Here is a 27,443-nt window from a genome sequence, read left to right as displayed (position 1 = left end):
GATTCTCCTGCGGGTGTAAACCAGTGAGAGCAATTTACACCATTTGGCACCCAGCCCATTGTAACCAACTTTCCTCCTTGCCCATCCTTGCATGTTTTCAGAGGCTGAACTAACCCTTCCTAGAAGGGGTGTGCTGGCACCCTGCAGCCTCACATTCCAGGCAGCTGATTCAGAGCAAGGAGCTTCCCTCCCCACGCCCCTTTCCTGGGGAAAACCACAATAAATATTTGTACACTCTGCCTCACAGTTTAGCTGCAGGCCGGCAACTAAAGAGAGATAGCGGGGAAGGAGTAAGGGGCGGAGATCCAACTTCCTTAAAGAAACAGGATGTAGCTAAATCCACCCATGCCCCCACAACCTGTTGAGTCTGGGTGCTGGATTCTGATTTGCGTTTACACCTGGGGCAATCCAGAGTCACTCCAGGATCAGAATCTGTCCCTGGCGCTGAGCAGCCAGGCACATAAGCGCTGAGCATGGGTGATAATGTCCATGTGTCATGGGTCTGACCCCCCCCCCCCACAAGCCCAAGGGCCTCGATCCTGTGCAGGTCTATGCCCATGCAGAACCTCATTGGCTTACATGTGGCTCAGCTTGCAGGGAACTCAGCCCTCAAAGTCCTGATCCCCTGGGCACTGCTGTAGAGCGCCTCACGGGGGGGGGGGGGTTTCCTTGTCCACGACTGGGGCTCATAGGTGCTACCCTAATACCAGTAATAATCTAACCATTAGACTTCACTCCTCTCCCTGAGCTGAGAATTGGGCCCCGGTAATCTTGCTTCCCAGTTCCAACCAGGAGAGCCCACTCCTCTTCCCAAGCGGGGAGGAGAACCCAGGCGTCCTGACCCCTGGGAACTCCATCCCACTGTCCATGGGAACAGGACCCAGAAGTCCCTGAGTCCCACTCCCCCAACACTAACCACTAAGGCCATCATCTAAGAAGGAGTCCCTGGTGTTGGCTGTCTCTAAGATCCTACTCAGGCTCACGGGGAGAGCTGCCTGGAGGGAGTTTCCCAAGCCAGAGTGGCTAATTCAGCCGTGGAGGCAGGTGGGTCTTTCTCTGGAGTTGTGGGTTGGAGGCCCACATGGGGTACTTTTAGTTTTGGGCATCGATCCACCCTAACAATGGTTACACTGAATTAAGCCTGTGGGAGGGGCAGGGGGGGTGTCTATTGGTTGGGCTGGGGGAGTCAGGGATAGCCCTCCGGACTCCTGGGTTCTTTCTCCAGCTCTGGGAGGGGAGCGGGATCTAGTGGTTAGACCGGGGGGGCTGGGAGCCAGGACTCCTGGGTTCTCTCTGAGCCCTGCGGGCGGCACTAGGGCCCCGGTGGATCCGGGAGGCGCCTCTGGCCGCGGCTGTGGGGCCCGCCCCGCCGCAGTGACTCGCTCGGGCGTGGCGGGTCCCGCAGTCCCGTCCCGGCCGCTGGCAGAGGCCCGCTGCAGGCAGAGCCCGGAGTCCCGCATCGCCTCCCGCAGGTAGGTCCTGGGGGGGCCTCCCCGACTGGCCACCCCGTCGCCCGCTGGGTCCCCGGCTCCTGCCCCCAGCGGATCCCTCCGTGGCCGGCCCCCGTCCTGGCTTCCGCTGCCCCAGATCCCTGGGGCTGGGGGCCGCTCGTGCACCGGATGGATCCCCCGCTGCCCACTGGGTCCCCTCCCTTTCTGATCCCCATCCACTGAATCCCCTCCCCTTTCTCCGGGATCCCCTCCCGCCCCCTGGATTCCCTCCCTTCCCCCGGGAATCGCCTTCTGATCCCCATCCACTGACTCCCCTCTCCTTTCTCTGGGGATTCCCTCCTGCCCCCTGGATTTCCTCCTGGCCCCTGGATTCCCTCCCTTTCCCCTGGGAATCGCCTTCTGATCCCCTCCCTTCCCCCCGGGATTCCCCCCTGAGTACTGGATCGCTTCCCCTCTGGGGATCCCATTTTGATCCCCATCCACTAGATCCCCTCCATTCCCCCAAGATCCCCTCCTACCCCCTGCACAGTGAATTCCCTCCCTTCCCCCTGGGGATCCCCTTTCTGATCCTCATGCACTGGATCCCTCCCTTCCCCCCGGGATCCCTTTCTACCCTCTGAGCACTGGATCCCCTCTTTTTTCCCCCTGGGGATTCCCCCTCTGATTCCCTTCCTTCCCTGGGATCCCCTCCTGCCCCCTGCACACTTGATCCCCTCTCCTTCCCCCGTGATCCCCTCCTGCCCCCTGCACACTTGATCCTCTCTCCTTCCCCTGTGATCCCCTGCACACTGGATCCCCTCCCCTTCCCCCTAGGATCCCCTTCTGTTTCCCCCATGTGCATTGGATTCCTTCCTCTTTATCCCCTGGTGATTACCCATCTGCACTGAATGCCCTCCCCTTTCTCCACTGGGGATCCCCTTTGAATCCCCCAGGCACATGGGATCCCCTTCCTTCTGCCGGGGGATCCCCTCCTGCCCCCATGCATGCTGGATCCCTCCCCTTTCTTCCTCAGGATTCCCTTTTGAATCCCCCCACACTGGATCCCTGCCCTTCCCCCTGGGGGTCTCTGATCCCCTCCCTCTGGATCTCCTCTTTTCTTCCCTGGAGATTTCAGATCTTCACACACTGGATCCCCATGGGGCTCAAATTCCTTCCTTACTCCATTCTCTCTATCCTTTCCCCTTCCCTGGAGATGTGTCCCTCTGGGTTCCTCCCTCTATAGCATGATCCCTAAATCCCTACCTGGTAATCCCTTTGCCCCATTCGATCCCTTGAAATCTATCCTCCACTCCTACACTGGGGCCTTTTCTCCCCTCTGCTGTGGTTGTCTAACCCCCTTCCCACTCCATCCTTTTACACCTCCAACTTTCTGCTCTCTTTGGATTCCTCCCCTAGGATCTCTAGGGCAGTGGCTGTCCAGACGACTGTACCCCTTTTGCGAGTCTGATTTCTCTCATGCACCCCTAAATTGCTCCTTGCTCAAGAAGGATTTGCTGGCCAAACCAGACCTCAAAAGACCAAAGTGTCCCAGTGCGCTAATGCTGACGAATGGCCGACTTTCTCATTTTGACCAGAGCCTTATAAAAGAAATCCGCTGGAATAGCAATATTGTACTTCCATTTCAGTGCCTCGTCTATAGCGCAGTCTAAACGAGTCATTGGCTGTATGAAATTTGAGTTTGTACTGACCTCCCTAGTGCTTTTTATGCAGCCTGTTGTAAAACGAGGCGGAGTTGATGGAAGACCTCTGCGTAACCCCAGCGGTACGCGGTACCCGTACTGCTGGTTGGGAACCCCTGCTCTAGGGGATCCTCTTAGGACTAGAAGACCTCTGCGTAACCCCAGCGGTACGCGGTACCCGTACTGCTGGTTGGGAACCCCTGCTCTAGGGGATCCTCTTAGGACTAGATTCTCTCTTCCCCTTCCCCCCCCACCCCACTGGATTCCTCCCCCCTGGGGACAACTTGCTCTTCTTTACGCTGGATCGCCCCACCACCATCCCTCCTACTGGGATCCTTCTCCAGGGAGATCTCTTGCCACCCTGAACACTGGATTTCTTCCCCTCCACCTGGATTTCAGGGAATCTCCTGCTTCCTCTTTACACTGGATTCCTTTCCCCACAGGGATCTCTTGACCCCCTTTATGCTGGATTCCTCCCCCTCCACGGGGTTTTCAGGGAGTTTCTTCCTTCTCCTTTTTGCTGGATTCCTCTCACCCATGGGGAACACGGATACCTCTTCCCCACAGGGACTGTGTGTGTGCGTGCGTCTGTCCGTGCTCTGACCCAGCAAGGAGGGGATCTCTTCTCTTTGGCTCATGTCCCCCCATTAGCCCCCCACCCCCACCCCAGCAGACGGGGTGCCAACTGGCTTGCTCAGCCCTGGGCCTAACTAGGCTTCTTGCACACCGGTCCTGGGTCACTGACCTCCACCCCTTCGCCTGCCCCCCGGCTGGCTGGAGCCTATGAACCTGGTTTGGCCTCCCACCCTGGCTGCTCTCCCATGGAACTAACGCCCCATTGTCTCTCTCTTCGCCCACGCCCCCAGGCATCTGGCCTGGTGCCCAGAGGCCTCCCGCTGCTCTAGCATTGGTCTTTCCCCAGCTGACACCGCACCCAGCTCTCCTGCCCCCGGGCTGCTGCAGTTCCAGCTCTGGGGCGCTCTTCTCGCTTTTGTGTGGCCTGGAGTCGAGGCCTCATAGCTCCTGGGTTCTGCTCAGGGGTCTCAGGCGCAGAGGGAAGGCAGTGGGGGCTGGTGGTTAGAGCAGGGGGGCTGGGAGCCAGGACTCCTGGGTTCTCTTTACAGGTGGAAGAGGAGTGGGGTTTAGTGGTTCGAACAGCAAGGCAGGGAGCCGGGACTCCTAGGTTCTGGTCCCAACTCGGGGAGAGGAGTGGGGTCTGGTGGTTAGAGCAGGGAAGCGCTGGGAGGCAGGACTTCTGTTTCATTCCCCCGCCCCACTCGATTAAATGGAGAGAAAGGTGGGTGGCTGAGTCCATACGACTTTTACTGTCATACCCCGCTTGTCCTGTGAGCTAGCCTGGCCTCAGGGTGTCGCGTGCTAAAGCTGTCTTGGCAGAGCCCCTATTAAGGCCCAATTAAATCTGTTTGGCCTGCTAATCAAGCCAGCGGTCGACCTGGGAATCAGCTGGGCCCTCGCGATTCTACAGCCCCGGATGCTCATCTGGGATCCTGCATCTTGCGCATAAAGCGTGTTAGAATCCTGCTTGCTCTCCCCGTCTGCCCCGGGGCCAGTCAGTGGATGCGTTTTGCGGGGAGCTGAGATGGGGCCCGTTTAGCCCAGTCGGCTTCCCCTCCCCCCGCTTACAAATGGGCCGTAGGTGTAGACAATGCCCCAGTGTTCTCTGATTTGCATCGTCTGGGCTCCGCTGTTCCTGCAGCGCCGGCATTAAATCTTCCAAAGCTCGACCCGGTCTGCTGAAACTGGCTGGTGATTTCGCCCGCTGAAAACAGAAGAGGGGAAAATAGTCGCTAACGAAACAAAAGTTCTTTTGTGTCCCTCAGCAGCACCGGCCAGATTTTAAATGAACCCCGGCGGGTGTTCATTTAGTACCTGCTAGGTGGTTATGGCGGGTGTTTTCCCTGTTTCACAGCAGGGGAAACTGAGGCACGGAGCGAGGGCGTGAGTGGCTCGAGATCACATGGGACGTTAGTGGCAAAGCTGGGAGGCCTGACTTCTGGTCTCTCCCAATCCAACTTGGAATCATAGAAGATCAGGGTTGGAAGGGACCTCAGGAGGTATCTAGTCCAACCCCCTGCTCCACTCCAAGCAGGACCAATCCCCAATTTTTGCCCCAGATCCCTAAATGGCCCCCTCAAGGATTGAACTCACAACCCTGGGTTTAGCAGGCCAATGCTCAAACCACTGAGCTATCCATCCCCCTGTTGAGCTATCCCTGCTTGGGCTTAATTTTTAGGTCCGCCCCAAACCCAAATCTGAGCCGATCGAGTCATTTTCCGACCCAACCCTTCTCCCGAAACCTGCGGCATTGCCACCGGCATCTCCTGCCCGTGGGGTTGGCACAGCGGCGGCTGCGTGCCCTGCCCCGGCCATCTACCCGCTGCTGCGTCGTGTGGCGTGCGGGGGGGCCACAGGTTTCCCACCTGACGCAGACCCAACCCTTGTAGTCGGTCCTGTCGGTTCGGGTCAGGTTGCAGGGCTCTGTGTTAGACTGCATCCCACTGCCAGAACTGGGGATAGAACCCAGGAGTCCTGACCCCTCCCCGCAACCCGCACATCAGTCCCCTCCGAGCTGACTGCGTTCCTCTCCCAGAGCTCAGAACAGATGTACAGAGAGAGAGATTCCAGAGTTGTTGCTGCCCATCGCCCTTGTATCAGGGCTTTTTTCCACTAGCAGAATCCCCTGTGGATTTCATAGTCTCTCTGCCATGTCTCCCTCTTTGGGGAAAAAAAAATCCTGCCTGGGGTAGGGATTTGGGGTTTTGTTTTGCTATTTTTTATTCATTTCTCCTCTTTCTTGTTTGTTCTGTTTCTGTATAGTGGGTTGGCTGGGGTTCATTGGGTCGCAGGTGCCGTCTGTGTCAGCCTGATGGTGGAAAGGTTTTTGTCAAAGCTGGGGACTTTGAAGCGCGTTCAGAGCTGGGGCTAGAACCCAGGAGTCCTGGCTCCCAGCCCTGCTGCTCTAACCACTAGACACCACTGCCCTCCCAGACCTGGGAATGGAACGTCAGAGTCCTGGCTCCTAGCCCCTGTGCTCCCCTTCCAGAGCTGGGATTAGAACCCAGGAGTCCTGGCTTCTAGCCCCCCCCGGCCTCCCCACTCTAACCACTAGTCCCTGCTCCCCTGCCACAACTTGGAATAGAATGTGAGAAGCCTGGCCTCCAGCCCCCCCCCTGGCTCCCCTTCCAGAGTTGAGATTAGAACCCAGGAGTCCCGGCTCCCAACCCCAACCCCTGCTCTAACTACTAGACCCTGCTCCCCTCCCATGCAAAAGCATGGCACCAGATGCCCGTGGTTACTCTCCAGTTTGATTCCCTGTTTTGGCAACACCCCATCCAGATCCTGCTAGGTGCTGGGGCCCTACCCCCTCCGGGAGTTAGAGGGCGCTCGGTCCCCTGCAGGTGTGGGCCTTGAAATTGTCCAGGAGCTAACTAACCAGGTGCTTGTGCCAGACGCTTCCCAGAGCATCCTGCTTGCCCCCCTATGGGCCGCTTCTGCTGTGAGGCTACTGAGCAAACACTGCGGGTGGGGCGGAGGGGGCAGTTCCTCCTGGGCGAAGACCCCTGTCGTCTGTGCTGAAAACCCTCCTGGGAGAGACGTCGTCGTCTCCCCAAGGGGAAAAGGGTGGCCGCGCTTTGTAGCAGAACCACCGGTGGGTTGAGGGGGAGTGGAACTGACCAGCCCTTTGTCTGTTTTCTTTCCAGCCCATCTTTTTCGCAGATCTTCCTCCAGCTAGGAAACCGCCCCCATGTTCCTGGTCAAGAACTTCCTGGGAGGGGGAGGGGGAGGGGGAGGGGGCGGAAGCGGGGGCTTCGGCGGGAACATCGGGAACGTGATCGGAGGATTCCTGAGTGGCGGCGGTGGAGGAGGACGGGCTGGAGGTGAGGGATGCGGTGGCGGAGCCATGGGCATCATCGGGGGAGTGATCAGTGCTATCAGGTTCGTACGTAGCCTTGTTGTTGTTGGTTTTGCGCTAATGCCTGGGCTCCGTGACCGAGGCCGGGGCCTCGTCAGGGTGGGCGCCGCCCAGACGCACGGCGAGGGAGATCGGGGTCCCGCCGGGCCGGGCGCTGCCCAGACGCACGGTGACCGAGATCGGGGTCCAATTGTGCCGGGCGCCGCCCAGACGCACGGTGACGGAGATCAGGGTCCTTATCGGGCCGGGCGCCGCCCAGACGCACGGTGACGGAGATCAGGGTCCTTATCGGGCCGGGCGCTGCCCAGACGCACGGTGACCGAGATCGGGGTCCAATTGTGCCGGGCGCCGCCCAGACACACGGTGACGGAGATCAGGGTCCTTATCGGGCCGGGCGCCGCCCAGACGCACGGTGACGGAGATCAGGGTCCTTATCGGGCCGGGCGCCGCCCAGACGCACGGTGACGGAGATCAGGGTCCTTATCGGGCCGGGCGCTGCCCAGACGCACGGTGACGGAGATCGGGGTCCAATTGTGCCGGGCACCGCCCAGACGCACGGTGACGGAGATCAGGGTCCTTATCGGGCCGGGCGCCGCCCAGACGCACGGTGACGGAGATCAGGGTCCTTATCGGGCCGGGCGCCGCCCAGACGCACGGTGACGGAGATCAGGGTCCTTATCGGGCCGGGCGCTGCCCAGACGCACGGTGACGGAGATCGGGGTCCAATTGTGCCGGGCGCCGCCCAGACGCACGGTGACGGAGATCGGGGTCCCATCGGGCCGGGCGCTGCCCAGACACACGGTGACGGAGATCAGGGTCCTTATCGGGCCGGGCGCCGCCCAGACGCACGGTGACGGAGATCAGGGTCCTTATCGGGCCGGGCGCCGCCCAGACGCACGGTGACGGAGATCAGGGTCCTTATCGGGCCGGGCGCCGCCCAGACGCACGGTGACGGAGATCAGGGTCCTTATCGGGCCGGGCGCTGCCCAGACGCACGGTGACGGAGATCAGGGTCCTTATCGGGCCGGGCGCCGCCCAGACGCACGGTGACGGAGATCGGGGTCCCATCGGGCCGGGCGCTGCCCAGACGCACGGTGACGGAGATCAGGGTCCTTATCGGGCCGGGCGCTGCCCAGACGCACGGTGACGGAGATCAGGGTCCTTATCGGGCCGGGCGCTGCCCAGACGCACGGTGACGGAGATCAGGGTCCTTATCGGGCCGGGCGCCGCCCAGACGCACGGTGACGGAGATCAGGGTCCTTATCGGGCCGGGCGCCGCCCAGACGCACGGTGACGGAGATCAGGGTCCTTATCGGGCCGGGCGCCGCCCAGACGCACGGTGACGGAGATCAGGGTCCTTATCGGGCCGGGCGCCGCCCAGACGCACGGTGACGGAGATCAGGGTCCTTATCGGGCCGGGCGCCGCCCAGACGCACGGTGACGGAGATCAGGGTCCTTATCGGGCCGGGCGCCGCCCAGACGCACGGTGACGGAGATCAGGGTCCTTATCGGGCCGGGCGCCGCCCAGACGCACGGTGACGGAGATCAGGGTCCTTATCGGGCCGGGCGCCGCCCAGACGCACGGTGACGGAGATCAGGGTCCTTATCGGGCCGGGCGCCGCCCAGACGCACGGTGACGGAGATCAGGGTCCTTATCGGGCCGGGCGCTGCCCAGACGCACGGTGACGGAGATCAGGGTCCTTATCGGGCCGGGCGCCGCCCAGACACACAGTGATGGAAATCGGGGTCCCGTCGGGCCGGGCGCTGCCCAGACACACGGTGACCGAGATCGGGGTCCCATCGGGCCGGGCGCCGCCCAAACGCATGGCGAGGGAGATCGGGGTCCTGTCAGGCCGGGTGCTACCCAGACACACGGTGACGGAGATCGGGGTCCCATCGGGCCGGGTGCCGCCCAAACGCATGGCGAGGGAGAGTCAGGGTGCCGTCAGGCCGGGTGCTACCCAGACACACGGTGACGGAGATCGGGGTCCTTATCGGGCCGGGCGCCGCCCAGACGTGCGGTGACGGAGATCGGGGTCCTTATCGGGCCGGGTGCTGCCCAGACGCGCGGTGATGGAGATCGGGGTCCCATCGGGCCTGGCACTGCCCAGACAGACTTTAAGAGACAGCCTTTGCCATTTCAATAGATAAGGAAGGCTCATTACCCCATTTTCTAGTCGGAGGAACTGAGGCCCAGAGAGATCAATGTGCATCTTTTCCTCCTTGGAGACTTTGGACAGTTCGAGAGCGGGGGTCCGGGCACTAGGACTCCTGGGTTCTTTTCTCGGATTGGATTGGGGTTGGGGGGAGTGCCTTTGGATCAAGGACAGTGGGATGAGTTTGTCTGTGCCAGTCTCCAATAGTGGGAGGAGAAACCCCAGACAGGCTCCTTAATTGTTGTCTTTCTGTTTGCTGGCCAAAAGGGCTGGTTTGAATGGCTGGATCTGCAGGGTGGGCGCAGCATGGGGAGCTGCATGGTAATAATACTTCACTCTCATCTAGCATTTTTCATCTGTAGCTCTCAAAGTGCTGTGTTAACGAGGGCAGAATCACAGAGATGTCGGACTGGAAGGAACCTCGAGAGATCACCTAGTCCACACCTCCTCCTCCTCCCCCCTCCCTCCAGTTTACTGGGCCAAGTAAACCTAGACCATGCCTGAGAGGGGTTTTTCCAGCCTGTTCTTAAAAACCTCCAACCATGGGTATTCCACAACCTCCCTTGATCACCTGTTCCAGAGCCTAACTCCCCTGAGAGTTACAAAGTTTTTCCTAATACCTCACCTCAATCTCCCTTCCTGCCAGTTAAGCTAATTCCTTCTTGTCCTCTCCTCAAATGGATATGAAGAATCACCGTCCTCTTTATATCAACCTTTTACACGTCATTATCCCCATTTTACAGATGGGGAAACTGAGGCTCGGTAAGTGACGTGCCCAAAGTTGGCCAGCGGCTGGGTCAGTCTCTCATCCCCAGCTGCTGTGCCCTGCCCCGACCTGGAGGGACCTGCTTTAGAGGGTGAGAGGAGAGGTCAGCCCTGGTGGCTGCTGAGTGGCCGGGAAGGGTAGTGGATTATGTGTCGGGGGCATAGATCTTGCTAGGAACTGGACTGAATTTATTACAGGCAGGGGCCACCATACAGCCATCCAGGGTGGGGAGTGTAACAATTTTCAGCCAGGCCAGATTCGAACTGGTGAACTTGTGGGTGAAAGGCTCCCTAGCCTAAAGGCTCCTAAAGAGTCTGGCTGTGTCCCTGACGATACTGTTGTTGGCTGTAGGGGCCTGTTTATTGGTGTTCACGCTCTCCTCTGGACTTGCTTCAATGTGTCCACATCTTTCCCGAAATGTGGCGCCCAGAACTGGACACAATCCTCCAGCTGAGGCCTAATCAGCGCGGAGTAGAGCGGAAGAATCTCTTCTCGTGTCTTGCTTACAACACTCCTGCTGATACAGCCCAGAATGATGTTTGCTTTGTTTTTTTTTGGTTGGGCAAGAGTGTGACGCTGTTCACCCCTATTTAGCTAGTGGTCCACTCTGACCCCCAGACCCCTTTTTGCAGTACTCCTTCCTAGGCCGTCACTTCCCACTGTGTATGTGTGAACCTGATTGTTCCTTCCTAAGTGGAGCACTTGGCATTTGTCCTTGTTGAATTTCATCCTATTGACTTCAGAGCATCTCTCCAGTTTGTCCAGGTCATTCTGGATTTTCATCCTCTCCTCCGAAGCACTTGCAACCCCTCCCGGCTTGCTATCGTCTGCAAACTTTATAAGGGTCCTCTCTATGCCATTATCTAAATCACTGATGAAGATATTGAACAGAACCGGACCCAGGACTGATCCCAGCGGGACCCCACTCGTTAGGCCCTTCCAGCATGACTGTGAATCACTGATAACTACTCTCTGGGAACGTATCCCAGATCCTTCCGGGATCTGTTGTCGCTGGGGCACCAGAGGAGCGTGTGGTGTTTTGGGGTTCACCCAGGCTGGGCGAGGTGCTGGCAGGCTGAGACAAAGGAACTGAGCAATCTGATCTCTGTCTGGCCTGGAAATGCTGGACAGGAGACCGAGTCTCTGAGACGCTCGTTTTCAGTTTAATTCCCGTCTTGGCCTTTCTCCCCGTTACTTGGCATCACTTGACCCATGGGCCTTTGTGAATCAACTCACTTGGCTTTCATCTCGTAAATCACCAGCCGCTGATTGAGCTCCATCGAGGGTCTGCCTGATGGGCTGGAGGATCTGTAGTGGGGGCCCAGTGGGAGGGGCTGGTCCCTCCAGGGCGATTTTAGGGCTGGAGAGGTCTTGATTTCAGCTTGCAGGCTGGGTAAAGGCTGGTCGTTGAAGGCACCCAGAGTTTCAGGGCAGGCGGTGACCCATCCCCTTACTGGTCTGGCTTGAACCCCAGAATCCCATGGCCTCTTGGGGGAAGTGGATTCTCCCTTGCTAGGAGGTGTTGCTTTGAATGTGGTGCCCTGCCCTATTGATGGGGTGGCGGGGGGGGGGAAGGCTGGGGATTAGGGCTGGCTGGGCGGCTCTGCCTTGTTTTGCTTTTTAGTCAGACTGGTTTGTCCACATAGTGGGAACTAGCTAGAGGCCCAGGCCCCAGGAAAACCCTGACGAGCGCAGGGGAGAGTTCCCGTTTTCTCTGTCCCCGCCTCAGTTCTTCCCCTGATGCTGGGCTCTTCTGTCATCACTGATAGTCCCCCCAGTGCTTTCCATGCATAAGATCCCCAAGCACCTGGCAAACCATATACGCAGGGATCCCTCACCCAGCACTGAAATGCAGCCACCTCTGGGGGTGGGGTGTGGCAGCTGTTTATACAGGGATCTACCTCTAAATTGGAAAGTGGTTCTGCAGTTTATCATGCCATGTATTGTGTGTAGGGGAGGCAGCGTGGTCTAGTGGCTGGGACACTGAACTGGGAGATAGGAGCCCTAAGTTCTGTTCCCAGCTCTGCTGTTTTCTCTGTGTGAGCCTGGATGTGACTCTGTGCCTCAAGTTTCCCCCTCTGTATAGCAGGGAGGTGCTCTTCCATGTATTATGGTGGCACGCTAGGAACCCCAGGTGCCAGGTGCTGTACAGACACACAACTAAGGGGTGGCTCCTGTTTCAGGTGCATCATTTCACTTGACAACAGCCGGATCTTCACTTCTGGGATGCTTTTGTCTCAGCCACCTCTCTTCTATAGCACTTGAAATATTAAATACATTAAATATTAAGGAACTGGACTGGGACTTGGGGAATCTTGGTTCAATGCCTGGCTCCATCACTTGGCTCCCTGTGTGATCTTGGGCAAATCGCTGCATCTCACTGGGCCTCAGTTTCCCCAACTGTAAAACTGGAATAGTAACTATTCCCTTGTCTATGCAGATTGGAAGCTCGTGGGATCAGGTACTGTCTCAGTCAGGTTCTGTGCAGCGCCTGGCACAGTGGGGCCCTGATCTCGGTCAGGGTCTGTGCAGCGCCTGGCAAAGAGGGGCCCTGATCTCGGTCGGGGTCCGTGCGGCGCCCGGCGCGAAGGGGGCCCTGATCTCGGTCGGAGTCCGTGCAGCGCCTGGCACAGGGGGGCCCTGATCTCGGTCGGGGTCCGTGCGGCGCCCGGCGCGACGGGGGCCCTGACCTCGGTCGGGGTCCGTGCGGCGCCCGGCGCGACGGGGGCCCTGACCTCGGTCGGGGTCCGTGCGGCGCCCGGCGCGACGGGGGCCCTGATCTCGGTCGGGGTCCGTGCGGCGCCCGGCACGACGGGGGCCCTGATCTTGACTGGTGCTGCCATAATGCAAATATATAATAACTTTACCAGATGGACGTGTGTGTATAAAAGACCCTTCATAATTGTTTCCTCTTTCTTTCCCCCTCTGTTTCACAGTGAAGCAGCAGCTCAGTATAATCCGGAGCCACCGGTAAGTCCTGATTACCGTTCTCCTGTTCTAGCCCTGCCTGTCCTGCGTCTAACGACTCCTGTCAGATATTAACACCGGCCCTGGACAGGCTGAGTCTGTAGCAAAGCACGTGGGGGAGGGTTTTCTGGCACGGAGCCCCACTGCTTTTGTCGGGGTAAGCTGCGGGAATGCAGGCGTCCGCCCAGGAGTAAGTGTTCTGGGGTTTGTTTTGTTTTTTAAAGTGACTTGCAAAGACGAGTAAATGGGGCTCATGTCCTTGGCTGCTTGTTCACGGAGCACAAAGGCAGCCCAAGGTGTTGTGTCGTACGTGAGAAATTCAGGTCTCCTGATCCCTGTTTGTCCTGGAGGACGCTGTGGACGACTGGAGAACTGGATCGTGCCCTGCAAAGAAAATCTTATTGACCGGAAAGGGAGGGGAAAGTGGCTTTTATTCATTCAGGTTGTCTCTCTTTGGGCCAGATCCTCCTCTGGCGGTGTAAACTGGTTCTCTTGAAATCAGTGCCCTGGCGGGGGATCTGGCCCCATTGACTCCAGTGGCTTGAGACTCATTTAGACAGGCTGGGGATCTGACACCGGTGGAGTGACGCCCATTTACCCCACCGGCAAGCCTGTCTCATTCCTGATTTACACCATCTGAGTATCTGTCCCTTTGTGGGTTGTCAATGTCCAGCCCTATTTAACTCAGGGCACTCTTGGGGGAAAACGCTTTCTGCTAACGATCCACCCCAAACCTGCTTATAAAATATCCAAACCTGCCTTGCAATGAGCTGAAAGTCTCCTGCTTTCCTTGTCTATCCAAACAAGAGCTGGGTTCCCTGCGTCCGGGCTGTCCAGATATCCACTCCTCTTGGACTATGTCTCAGTTTCAGATACTTAAACGTTTTTTGCTAAGGAATCTGCACCTGCCAGTGGAGGACTGAAAATCGCTCTAGGGTCCTGGTGCTTCCTCTTTGGGTCATTGGAGAGACGTATATATGTTTAAACCACCCTGGCTATTTATATTTTGTAACTTTCTGTTTATTTCTGCCCCCAGCCCCCTCGCAGCCACTTCTCCAACGTGGAAGCGAACGAGAGTGAGGAAGTACGCCAGTTTCGGCGCCTCTTCACGCAGCTGGCTGGAGATGTATGTATTTTCCCGTCCTCTCTCTTTGCATCCATCAGAAAGGGTCCCCGGCCCAGCCCTGAGGGCATCTCGCTGGGCCAAAATTTTCACTGAGGGCCTCTGATATTTATGTTAGGGGGGGCTCCGAATCGAGACTCCTCGGGCCTGACTCCCAGCCAATTCACAACCCCTTTGCAAATCAGGCCTCTGGTTACCCTGTGACCTTTCCTCTCCTATGACTTTCTCTCCGTAGATAGCCCTGCCCAGAATCCTCTGCAGCATGGGACTCTAGTGGGTTATGGGTAGGGCCCTACCAAATTCACGGCCATGAAAAATGCATCACAGACTGCAAAATCTGGTCTCCCACCGTGAAATCTGGTCTTTTGTGGGCTTTTACCCTATACTATACAGATGTCACGGGGGAGACCAGCGTTCTCAAATTGAGGGTCCTGACCCAAAAGGGAGTTGTGGGGGGTGGTGGTCACAAGGTTATTTTAGGAGTGTGTGGTATTGTCACCCTTCCTTCTGCGCTGCCTTCGGAGCTGGGCGGCTGGAGATCAGCGGTTGGCGAGGTGCCCAGCTCTGAAGGCAGGACCCCCCCAGCAGGAGCACAGAAGTAAGGGTAGCAGTATCGCAACCCCCCAACATTAACCTCGCCCCCCCCCCAACTCCTTTTTGGGTCAGGACCCCTACAATTACAACACCGTGTAATTTCAGATTGAGATAGCTGAAATCATTAAATGGATGATTTAAAAAATCCTATGACCGTGAAATTGACCAAAATGGACCGTGAATTTGGTAGGGCCCTCGTTAAGGGGTGAAGAATGGGTGCAAGGAGGCAGCCGCCTCCATCCTGGAGCAGCTGGGAGGTGGCTCCCTGCAGGGTGATCTGCTCCAGAGAGACCAGGCAGGGCGAGAGTCACTCCAGCCCCGTGTGACGTCCCCCTTGTCTCTGTGCTTTGCGGCAGGATATGGAAGTGAGCGCCTCTGAGCTGATGAACATTCTCAACAAGGTGGTGACCAGACGTAAGTGGGGCCCGCAGTCCGTTTAAATCAAACCCTGCCTCGGTCGATTCATTTACGAAATGGTTAAAAGGTCCGGGCCGGCTGGACCCTGCCTCCCAGAGCATGGCTGTCCTGTGGTGCTTGGTAACCGTTCGTCCTGATGCTACAGGAAACCTAGGGAATGCCAGGACTCCTGGGTTCCATTTCCGGCTGGCTCGGGGTTTGACCTCAGGCAATGTGCTTTGGTTTCCCAGATTCATTGGTTTTAAGGCCAGAAGGGACAGTTGTCACGGAGTGTGGGGGAGTCGGGGCTCTGCACCCCACACTTCCTACGATTCACAGTGATTCTCAGCCAGCCAGTAAAACAGAAGATTTATTAGGTGACAGGAACACAGTCCAAAACAGAGCTCGTAGGTACAGGAAACAGGATCCCTCAGTTAGGTCCATCTTGGGGGGTAGGGAGCTCCAAACTGATACTCCCTCCAGCCTCTCCTCCGGCCATTGTCTCTTTCCCGGGCAAGGAGGCCACCTGATCTCTTTGTTTGCCAACACCTTCAGCTGGCACCTTGCAGGGGAGGGGCCCAGGCCATCAGTTGCCAGGAGACAGGGTGTTGTCTGCGTTCTCTGTGCAGACAGCATCACACTGTCCCTCTGCTCTGCAACAATCACACATCCTTATCCCACCACCTTGATACTTAAGAAATGCACAGGGGACTTTTGTGATCATCTCGCCTGACCTGTATAACGCAGGCCAGGGATTCCTGCATCCAGCCCATATCTGGTGGCTGAGCTAGCCGGCTGCCCTCTCTGAACAATGGGGGACGATGCTGAACTTCTGGTATCTCCATGGCACTGAGATGCCTGGCGCTGGACCCTGCGCCCCAGATGCAGTAGGTGCCATGCAGAGCTCCGTGGCCTGGTGCCCTGTCGTATTTACTCCTCCCGCATCATCTGAAATTGCCCAAGCCTGCTCTCTTGCCTTCCAGATCCTGACCTGAAGACAGACGGGTTCGGGATTGACACCTGTCGCAGCATGGTGGCCGTCATGGATGTATCCTCCTCCAGACTGATGTCTGCGCCCAGGAGCCTTTAAAGATACCAGGGCCCGATTCACAGCTCCCGTGTCTTTGTTCTCCCTATATTCTAGGCCCTGCCCAGCCCCTGCTATCGGTCTCCGGGCTGCCCTAACTCAAACTTCACCCCCTATGGGCCCTGGGGGGCAGAGAATAGCCACAGCTCAGTGCGCTCTGGCCATGTCCCTGATCTGCCCCCTATGCTGGGGCCCGTATGCCCAGCTCCACGCTGGCTGGGGAGATCCCCTGCATGGGTGAGAGTCTCAGGGGGCTGTTTCCACCCATGTTGAAGGCCCCTGTGCTGCTGGATCCTCTCCCCGCGGCTTGGCAGGGCCCCGGGTGGCTTTGGCCGACGTCTTTGTTCCTTGACCTCGAGCGCTTCAGAGCGACACGACCGGGAAGCTGGGCTTCGAGGAGTTCAAGTATTTGTGGGGGAACATCAAGAAGTGGCAGGTAGAGAGATCGGGGGGAGGGGGGCGGTTATCACGTGTGGCTGAGACCCGACTGTACCCCCCCTCTGGTGTGGGAACAGGAGTGGGAACGAGAGACCTTGGGGCTCCCAGTCTGGGGGGGGCCTTTTCAAGAGCGCTGGACTCCAAGCAGCCTTCCCGGCTGGAATTGACATGCGTTACTTTCAGCCCTGCGTGTGTGTGTGTGTGGGGGGGTGTCACGGAGTCCCTGGGCGATGCTCTGGAACTGCTCCCCATGAAGCCAGTCAGGACTCTGGGGTAGTCGCCTTTCTGTGAGCAGCCTGTCTTCAGGACACACAGCTCACACAGCTTCCACCTTCCTGGGTCTGGCCTCGGAGCATTCAGCATCCTCTGCCCCTCCGTGTGCTTCCCCCCAGCGAGTCCGCTCAGGCGGGGCTCCTGGGGAAGCCAGAGGGTCCTGCCCCCCAACTTCGCAGTCAGACGTGACTCTCAGCCAGCCAGTAAAACAGAAGGTTTATTAGACGACAGGAACATGGTCTAAAACAGAGCTTGCAGGTGCAGAGAACGGGACCCCTCAGCTGGGTCCATTTTGGGGGGCCGTGAGCCAGACAACCACGTCTGCACTTCACTCCATGTCCCAGCCAGCCCCAAACTGAAACTCCCTCCAGCCCCTCCTCCTCTGGGCTTTGTTCCTTTCCCGGGCCAGGTGGTCACCTGATTCCTTTGTTCTCCAACCCTTTAGCTCTCACCTCGCAGGGGGGAAGGGCCCAGGCCATCAGTGGCCAGGAAACAGGGTGTTGGCCATTCTCTGTGTCCAGACCCCTGCACACACCTGCCCTCTAGGGCTCTGCAATGATCATACACCCTTACCCCACCACCTAGATACTTAAGAACTGCATAGGGGAAACTGAGGCACCCCCACACTATTCGGAGGAAACATTAAGAACAGGCCCACTTCGTCACATCTCTCCCCCCTTCGAGATCAAACTGAGCGGGGTCACTTTACCCGGTGACCTGGGGAAGTTCGAAGCCACCAATGTTCCCATGGATGCCCCAGCATCTCTCCCATTCCTTGGTAGGAGTTACACCAGGCCCTTCCAGTTTCACGCCCTCCCTTAGGTCGGGGGTGGTCGATAGCACTAGCAGGCTGCATGTGGGAAGGTTTCTGCAGCCCATGCCCTTTGGCCACCCCAAAACCCCAGGGGGTCAAACTGGGATTGGGTTTTCTCCGAGTGCTCCAGTCTGGAGGGCTGCAATTCGGGCTCTCTTGGTTAAGAGCCCCCATCTTGACCTGGGCCACATACTGTTCACTTACAGAACTAGCATGGAGACATCCCTTTCTCCACAACCTTGTCTCCCAACAAGCTGGCCAAACACAGCCACTTGCTTATAGGACGGTATACCTTTCTTAACAGCTTTCACTTCATCTGAGACCTTCTCAAAGCTATCCACACTGGATCTTTCAACAGGAAAGTCAGTGGATCCATTCACAACAGAAAATTTCTGGCTGTTAGGAACTGAAACTTTCTTGATTAAATCATTTTCACACCCTTCAGTTGCAGTAAACTGCTTGCAAAGACTCCATGAGGATTCCTTTCCCAAGGGCTTTTCTATGCAACAATTCACCCCTCCCAGAAATTCTGCCCTTACCCTCTTTACCTAGGGCTTGCTCTAGGGGAACACTTTCCTGAGCAACAACAGACTCTTTCTGGGTCTCCCTTACATCCAGAATCATTTCTGGCCCATCAGGAGGATTCCTACATAATCCCCTTTGAGGCAAACTTACAGACTTCCTAGATAAAAGGTTAGAAGCCTTCTCCTTCCCTTTGCCACACACAAGTTCAGGAATCTTTTCCTTCTTGCTACAGGTTTCCACACCCTCAGTAGGTAACACAATCACACACCTTCATGCTCTCCTTGTGCCCTGGCTAGGATCTCACCCTGATTAGACAGAGTTGCTCCACCCTTTCCAACAACACACTAGCAACCGGCAAAATACAAGCACCAGAATTGTCTGGTCTCTGGGATTTTACATAGACCCTAACTGGATGCGACCTAGTTACAGGGCCATTCTCCCGAGCAGACAGAAACTTAGGACCCTTCCCTTCCTGGGCTTTAGCTGAATCCAGAACCAGCTCTGAGACAACTGCACGACCCTCAACCATCACAGGCTGAAAGGCCCGTTCTGTTAGCTCCACAGACCAAGAAGAGCCGGACACACTTTCTCCTTTACCAGACACCCAGGTTGGGATCTCTTTCCCTTTGTCCCAGCACACAAGGCTGGTCACAGACAACTGCTTGGAGATCAGGGTAGCTCCCTCCATAGGCAAGTCAATACCCCTGACAGACAGAGACCCATTTCCTTCACTGTCCCAATTCTCCACCCAGCTAACAGGTAAGGTCCAGGGACTCTCATCTTCCACTCTCCTCGCCTTCCCACCCTGCTGACTGGACACAGCCATCAGATCACAAGGCTGCCTAGGCTCATCCAAACTTTCCTTACCAAGCACCTTGCCACTCCCCACAGATCCCCTGCCCTGCCTGTGTCTCCCCCCACTCTGCTGGGGTCTCAGCTCCCACTGTGCTCAGCGCTGCCCTGGCTGTCCCAGTGGGGCAGGCCACTGCTTTCCTCAATGCATCAGAGCCAGGGAGAGTCCCCACTCTTGTGTGCAAGGGGGCAGGGAGCATCTCTCTGTCCCACCCAGCCCCAGGGGTCTGGTTACAGGCAGGCAGGTATCCTGAGCCTAGCGGCTCCTCCCTGCTGCCAGCCAGGTCATCTGCATTTTCACTGACCATTTCCCTCTCCGCCGATTGGTTCCCTGGATTCAAATTCAAACCCTTGGCAGTTACAGGAACAGGGCCTGGATCCTGTCCCAAAGAGACACAGTCACCCCATAACAGGGTCTCGCAGCTGGTGTCCTGGGGCACCCCAACGACCAGCCAGCCCCACTCCTCCTGGGTCTGCACAGGGATCTGGACCATAGGGAAGGCGAGGGGCTTCGTCCCTGGGACCCTCACACAGCTCACACAGCCCCTCAGCATCTGAGGCTGCACCACCCAGGGTCTGACACCAGTTCTCTCTGTCCCAGGATCTCGCCACCCCAGGAATGTCTCCCCATTCACCATCACCTTCTGCTCCCACTGGGGGTCTGAGGGGCCTGGCCCAAGGAAACTCCACACAGACATATAGGTTGGGGTCAGGAGTGGGAACCTGTCCACCTCCCCACCCATCTGGCTGACGGAGTCTATGGCCTTGGGACCCAGCAAGGGAGCTAGACACCGGGGCTTTTCCGTAGGGTCCCCTTGGTTCAAATCGCCAGCCTGCTCAAAGGCAGTGAGGTGGGCATCCACACCCCCCCCCTTAACTAGGGGCAGCAATTTAGTCTCGAGGTTCCCTGCGGAACTGGCCCCCCGGGGTCTATCCCCACTCACCCCGGGGAGGTCCCCTAGGCCTCTCCACCCCACCACCGCCAGTTCATGCTGCTGCTGCTTCTGCAGCTCTTTCTCGGGCTCTCGCTGTCTCTCACAGTCCTCTTGCTCCCTCGGACTCAGCTCCAATCCCGTCCGTCTCGATCCCCCGATGGGGAACCCGATCGTGAAGACCCCCATCTGGTCGGGGACAGGAGTCTTGGCGATGCCTGGCTCCCACTCCAGCTGCTCCCAGATCCTGCTATAGCCCCAGTTGGGGTCAGGAATCTGTTCCTTAGAGCGGTCATCCTCCTCCAGCTGCACGATTAACTGTGCTTTGGTGAACTTTCCAACGCTCAACCCTCTCTTTTTGCACAGGGTTACAATGTCCTTCTTAAGGAGACGGGGACAGACCATCACTCCGCTCCTCCCAAGTTGTTGTGGACTCACAGGCCCGTGTGTTCTCAGCTCCCCACGGTTTCCAGGGAGAACCCCTAGTGTGCCAGCCCTTCTCGAGGTCACCACCTCTTTGCCAGGGTCGAGCTGCAGACTCCTCCGCCCCTTGGACTGCTCGCTGCAATCCCCAGGGGAACCCTGTTACTGCAAAAGTCCTTCTCTCTCCCCGGGCCAAGCTGCAGGCTCCTCCGCCCCTGAGACTGCTCACTGCAGTCCCCAGGGGGACCCCATTACTGCACAGTCCTTCTCGCTGGTCACACACTCCCAGGGGTTAACCGCCCCCCGAAACCGCTCCTCTCTGAGCCTTCAGCAGGCCTGGTCCTCGGCAATCCCCCTTCGTGTTACTGCTCCCCAGTCACTTACTGCAGGAAGCGCCATCCACGGGGTGCAGTACATCCCACCGCTGCCACCAGTTGTCACGGAGTCCCTGGGCGATGCTCTGGAACTGCTCCCCATGAAGCCAGTCAGGACTCTGGGGTAGTCGCCTTTCTGTGAGCAGCCTGTCTTCAGGACACACAGCTCACACAGCTTCCACCTTCCTGGGTCTGGCCTCGGAGCATTCAGCATCCTCTGCCCCTCCGTGTGCTTCCCCCCAGCGAGTCCGCTCAGGCGGGGCTCCTGGGGAAGCCAGAGGGTCCTGCCCCCCAACTTCGCAGTCAGACGTGACTCTCAGCCAGCCAGTAAAACAGAAGGTTTATTAGACGACAGGAACATGGTCTAAAACAGAGCTTGCAGGTGCAGAGAACGGGACCCCTCAGCTGGGTCCATTTTGGGGGGCCGTGAGCCAGACAACCACGTCTGCACTTCACTCCATGTCCCAGCCAGCCCCAAACTGAAACTCCCTCCAGCCCCTCCTCCTCTGGGCTTTGTTCCTTTCCCGGGCCAGGTGGTCACCTGATTCCTTTGTTCTCCAACCCTTTAGCTCTCACCTCGCAGGGGGGAAGGGCCCAGGCCATCAGTGGCCAGGAAACAGGGTGTTGGCCATTCTCTGTGTCCAGACCCCTGCACACACCTGCCCTCTAGGGCTCTGCAATGATCATACACCCTTACCCCACCACCTAGATACTTAAGAACTGCATAGGGGAAACTGAGGCACCCCCACACTATTCGGAGGAAACATTAAGAACAGGCCCACTTCGTCACAGGGGGACCTTGCTGCTGCATTGCCTTCTGGGTACCCAGAATTCCCAGCGCCGCACCCCTGCCTACCTGCCAGAGGTACTGGGGGTGCCCGGCAGGGGGGCAGCTGGGATCCGAGCAGTCCCCTCCTTGGGGGCAGAGTTAAGGGGCTGCGTTGCCTCTGATGTCCCCCTCCCTGCTCCCTCCGTCACCCAGCGCTCTAGGGAGGGGCTGCCGTTTTAGTCGGGGGGGGCGGCATCTCGTGTCCCTCATGCCCCCCATGTGCCACTTGAGCGGTGGGGTGGTGGTTTCTTATTTCCCTCCCCTGCTCTGCCATTCTCCGGGGGGTGGATCTCGGCTTCTGTCCCTTCCCCCGTCACCCATATCTGCTATCTCTCTGCCTGTGGTCCCCCTCCCTGCCCAGCCCCAGTCTGCAGCTGGGTGTTCGTGCTGGGGGGGGGACTCTCTTAGCCCATAACCAACTTGTCTCCCCCCCCACCCACCCCCAGTGTGTCTACAAACAGTACGACACGGACCGATCCGGCACCATCGGGAGCAGCGAGCTGCCAGGCGCCTTCGAGGCAGCGGGTAAGGAGCCGCCGAGGGGTGGGATTGGTGGGCGGGGGAGTGACTGTCTCAGATCGATGGGGAGTGACTGTCTCTGCCCCCCACCCCCAGGCTTCCGGCTGAACGAGCAGCTGTACCAGATGATCGTGCGCAGGTACTCGGAGGAGAACGGCCACATGGACTTCGACAACTTCATCAGCTGCCTGGTTCGCCTGGACGCCATGTTCCGTAAGTGGCCTGTGGGTCGGTCCTGGGGATGGGGGGAGGGTTCTGGGGTCCCGCCTCTAGTGTGGGCTGGGCCCCTCCCATCTGGGTTTAGCTCTGTGTTTGTACAGCGCCTGGCACAATGGGGCCTGGTCCATGACAGGGGCTCCTAGGTGCTCCCGTAATCCACCTACTAGCAATAAAAATGTACAGCGCCTGGCGCATTATGCTAATGCAAGACATAATACAAAAAACCAACAGCAATGGTTGGTCTGGCACCTGAGCTGGTTTCTCTCTCATCCCGACCCCTCTGCCCTGGCCTCTGGCGAAATGGATTTCTGTCAGTGACTCGGCGCTCCAGCCAGAAACCGAGGGGTTAATCCTAACCAGTTCATGGGAACCCCCTGGTTCTGGACCTGTGAGGTCAAGGGGGTGGGCCACCGGCGTTTGCCTTGGAGAGAGGATGGCTCGTTAGCGATTGGAGCACAGGGATGGAGGTCAGGACTCCTGGGTTCTATCCCCAGCTCTAGGAGGGGAGTGGGGGCTGGTGGTTAGAGCAGGGGGTGGGGGGGCTGGGAGCCAGGACTCCTGGGTTCTATCTCCATGATCAGGGGATAGAGATCGGGGCGGCTCCTGCTGTGCCAGGCGCTGCACAGACACGTGCTGAGAGACAGTCCCAGCCCCCGATTTAGACAGTGGGGGAGGGAGAGAGAGGCAGGATTATCACCCCCCACCCTGGCTCACAGGTCGCTCACAGATAACTGAGATCTCCGGAGTCCCAGCCCACTGTGTTAACCATGAGGCCGCCCTTCCCCCTCTCCTCTCTACTCCTACAGGTGCCTTCAAGTCTCTGGATAAGGATGGGGACGGGCAGATCCGGGTGAACATCCAGGAGGTGAGTGAGGTGGGAGGCTGGCTGCCCCCTGGCCTTTACCTTCCTGCTCTCTAGCAAGGGACCCCGATGTGGTTCCTGCCTCCCTCGCAGGGCTGGCCAGGAACTCCTGGGTTAGCGGGTCCAGCCCGGCTTCCGCAGGCCACTCCTGGTGGAGCGGGGGCCGGGGCCAGGGACCTTCCCAGCTGCGTGAGGAGCGGCCGCAGCCCCAGCAAAGCCGCAGCATCCTATTGGGGTCCATGGGGAATGGCCCCTCTGCCAGCCCCGCACCCCCACCCCATTGGGGTCCACGGGAAATGGCCCCTCCCCTGGCCCTGCACCCCCACCCCATTGGGGTCCACGGGGAATGCCCCCTCCCCACTCCACCTTAAAAACAGGGGCCAATCCTCTCCCGCCCCTGGGTTCTGCGAGCCCGTCTGACGCCTGGGCGGTCTGTATTTCGTATTGCCCGGCCCAGCTCTCTCCTGACCACTCTTCCACTCTGCCCTGCAGTGGCTGCAGCTCACCATGTACTCCTAAGAGCCTGTGCGCCAGCCTGGACCGACGGCCCGGAGCGCGCCCCCGGCCTCCCCGGGCTCCATGCTGCGACCTGGGCCCCTCCACGGCAGCTGCGATCCGCCCTTCTCTTCGCTTTCTGATTTCCAACCCTCCCCCCGCTCCCTGGAAGACCAGGTGTGCCCTCCTCTCCATCCCCCACCTTAGCCGGCTCTGCTCCGGGACGCCCGGCCGCTCAGTCTGGTGCTGTGTACGGTCTGGGGGGTGGGGGGGGGCGGCTTCCGATTTGGAGGTATGTTTGCTGCCATGTGATCCACGCTTCAGTGATCCCTCTTTGGGCCCCAAGGATCTCCCAGCTCCGGCGGGAGGGGGGGGCAGAAACGAAGCCAAATGCAGCCATCCGTGGAGCTCTTTACCCCTCCCCACACACACCGGCAGATTTTAACTTCCCGATCGTCTGGGATTCCGGCTCCCTCCCTGGCTGGAATTTCGTCGGTGGAATGGGAGCCCACCAGGCCAGTTCCTTTCCCTGCATGCAGTTTCTCCGCCCAGGCCCTCGCGAGGCTGGGCATGGGGCGGGGGCAGGTGGCAAAGCTTTTGACTGTAGCAGACATGGCAGCCCACCTGGCTCTCCGTCTTCCTCTAGTGGCTAGGTCATGTATAGCGATTTTATCCGGCTGCTGCAGGTAGAGGGTTGTGCTTTTTAGGTCCGGAGGTGCTGGGTTCGATCCCCCGCAGACCACCCAAGCCAGGGAAGGCATCTGATGGGCATCAAGTGCCCCCCGTCCCCAAGGGCATCGGGTGAGGCCGCTGCCGAGCTGGGGCATATGCCAGTCTGGGGCTGCCCTGCTCGGTGGTGGCATTTTGGAAGGCAGGAGGGATGCCCGGGCTGTTGGGGGTTTGCCCTGGAACGTACCAGCTGTATCTCTCACTGACGCCCCCCGTGTTTTCTAAAGCTCAATAGAAACGATAATAAAGTTCTATAATAACATGTCACCAGAGCTCGGAGGCGTCTCTTTTCCGCCCCTGCCCTGCGTTCCAGCTAAACGTATGCTCCCTGCCAACCCCCTGTCTAGGAGCTGTCACTGTTTTCATACTTCATGCCTTCCCCCCTCTCCCCTGAAGCACTGACAGTTTAGGTCACTGCAATGCAGCTGCCTCTGGGGTGGAATGCAGCGGCTGTTTTTAACACCACACAACAGCTTAACTGGCCTTACTGTGGTGCTTGTGTGGGCCCCCTTGTCTGAGCACCTCACATTCTTTAATGTGTTTAGCCTCACAAGGTAGTCCAGTGCTACTCTCCCCGTGCACAGATGGGAAAATTGAGGCATGGAGCTGCAGTGACTTGCCCAAGCTTACTCAGAAGGAGCAGGGAATTGAACCCAGGTTTTGCTGAGTCCCAGGGTGGTGGCCAAAGGGGAAAATTTTAGGGATGCAGAATTATCCAAACTGGGATTTAACCAGTTGGATGTTCAGTTGCAAAAGGGTCAATGGAAAAATAAATGGGCCCAAATTTAAACACCTCCCATCTGTAAATCCACATCTTGACATCAAAGGACTTGCACCGGATTTCAGCTGGTGTTAACTGAGAACAGACTCTGACCCCAACGCCCTGAGCTCTTACTCTGGTTCCAGACTCAGTCGTTACATGCTACCGTGTCAACTGCCTGTCTCTGCCCTTTTTGGCATCCCTGCCTGAACTGGGGACGCACTATTCAGTGTGGGATACCTGGTGCAGATCAGCCGTCATGTTCCACCCCAGAGGTGGCAGCATTTCACTGGTGGTTGAGTGAGTCCCTCGGGAGGGAGGTCTGGAAAACACATTCCTCATCGGAGTTGGGGGGAAGGTACTAGGTAACAAGCAGGTATAGTGCTACTGGTAAGGGTTAGGGATGGGGAGATGGTCCCGTCTCTCCCCAGATGCAGCATGGCCTAGTGGCTAGGTTGGCAGACTGGGACCCAGGAGATCAGGGGGTCTGTTCCTGGCTCTGCTGTTTCCCTGCTGGGGGACTTGCTTCAAATCACTTCTCTCTGCATCTGTTTCCTCTCCTGCTGTCTGTCAATTGAGGCTGGAAGCCCTTCGGGACAGGAGCCATCTCTCGCTAGGGGTTTGTGCTGGCCTAGCACAATGGAGCCTGGGCTTGCAACGCACAGTGAGTGCTTGCCTGCCTCAGTTTCCCCCTCTGTAAAATGGGGATCATATTTATTACTCAGTCAGTCAGCTCTTTGGGGCAGTGTCATAGAATCATAGAAGATCAGGGTTGGAAGAGACCTCAGGAGGTACCTAGTCCAATCCCCTGCTCAAAGCAGGACCAACCCCAACTAAATCATCCCCGCCAGGGCTTTGTCAAGCCGGGCCTTAAAAACCTCTAAGGATGGAGATTCCACCACCTCCCTAGATAACCTGTTCCAGGGCTTCACCACCCTCCTAGTGAAATAGTGTTTCCTAATATCCAACCTAGACCTCCCCCACTGCAACTTGAGACCATTGCTCCTTGTTCTGTCATCTGCCACCACTGAGAACAGCTGGGCTCCATCCCCTTTGGAGCCCCCCTTCAGTTAGTTGAAGGCTGCTATCAAATCCCCCCGCACTCTTCTCTTCTGCAGACTAAATAACCCCAGTTCCCTCAGGCTCTCCTCATAAGTCATGTGACCCAGCCCCCTAATAATTTTTGTTGCCCTCCACTGGACTCTCCAATTTGCCCATATCCCTTCTGTAGTGGGGGGTGGGGGGACCAAAACTGGACGCAATACTCCAGGTGTGGCCTCACCAGTGCCGAACAGAGGGGAATAATCACTTCCCTCGAGCTGCTGGCAATGCTCCTACTAATATAGCCCAATATGCCGTTAGCCTTCTTGGCAATGAGGGCACACTGCTGACTCGTATCCAGCTTCTCCTCCACTGTAATCCCCAGGTCCTTTTCTGCAGAACTGCTGCTTAGCTAGTCTGTCCCCAGCCTGTAGCGGTGGCTGGGATTCTTCCTTCCTAAGTGCAGGACTCTGCATGTATCCTTGTTGAACCCCATCAGATTTCTTTTGGCCCAATCCTCCAATTTGTCTCGGTCACTCTGGACCCTATCCCTACCCTCCAGCATATCTATCTCTTCCCCCCAGCTTAGTGTCATCTGCAAACTTGCTGCGGGTGCAATCCATCCCATCCTCCAGATCATTAATGAAGATGTTGCACAAAACCAGCCCCAGGACTGACCCCTGGGGCACTCCGCTTGATACCGGCTGCCAACTAGACACTGAGCTGTTGATCGCTACTCGTTGAGCCTGACGATCTAGCCAACTTTCTATCCACCGTATAGTCCATTCATCCAATCCATACTTCTTTAACTTGCTGGCAAGAATACTGTGGGAGACCGTGTCAAAAGCTTTGCTATAGTTAAGATCTATCATGTCCACTGCTATCCCCATATCCACAGAGCCAGTTATCTCATCATAGAAGGCAATCAGATTGGTCAGGCATGACTTGCCCTTGGTGAATCCATGTTGACTGTTCCTGATCACTTTCCTCTCCTCCAAGTGCTTCAAAATGGATTCCATCATTTGTGTCCATCTTTTGTGTTCGGCGTTTGCACAGCACCTGGCACAAGCGGGGCCTGGCTCTGGGCTGGGGCACCTAGATGCTACTGCAGTACATGTAATAGCAGTACAAAAAGTCCAGTGCCTGGCCCCACGGGGCGCTGGTCCACGCCTCAGCCTGCCAGCTACCATGGTGCACCGAATAGC

General features: G+C 57.8%; 1 protein-coding gene across 1 annotated transcript; it reads left to right on the top strand.

The window, feature by feature from the left end:
- Positions 1 to 1,348: 1,348 nt before the first annotated feature.
- Positions 1,349 to 24,704, top strand: CAPNS1 (calpain small subunit 1). The gene is made up of 11 exons (XM_073321416.1): positions 1,349 to 1,472; positions 6,853 to 7,087; positions 12,923 to 12,956; positions 13,990 to 14,079; positions 15,027 to 15,084; positions 16,050 to 16,114; positions 16,521 to 16,589; positions 22,060 to 22,138; positions 22,229 to 22,345; positions 23,158 to 23,216; positions 23,706 to 24,704. Exons 2-11 carry the CDS (start codon positions 6,897 to 6,899, stop codon positions 23,730 to 23,732), a joined length of 789 nt encoding a protein of 262 aa, XP_073177517.1. The 5' UTR covers positions 1,349 to 1,472; positions 6,853 to 6,896; the 3' UTR covers positions 23,733 to 24,704.
- Positions 24,705 to 27,443: the final 2,739 nt, after the last annotated feature.

Source organism: Lepidochelys kempii, chromosome 23 (genome assembly GCF_965140265.1).
Source record: "Lepidochelys kempii isolate rLepKem1 chromosome 23, rLepKem1.hap2, whole genome shotgun sequence".
Classification (NCBI taxonomy): Eukaryota; Metazoa; Chordata; order Testudines; family Cheloniidae; genus Lepidochelys; species Lepidochelys kempii.
This window is presented reverse-complemented; position numbering and strand designations above follow the sequence as displayed.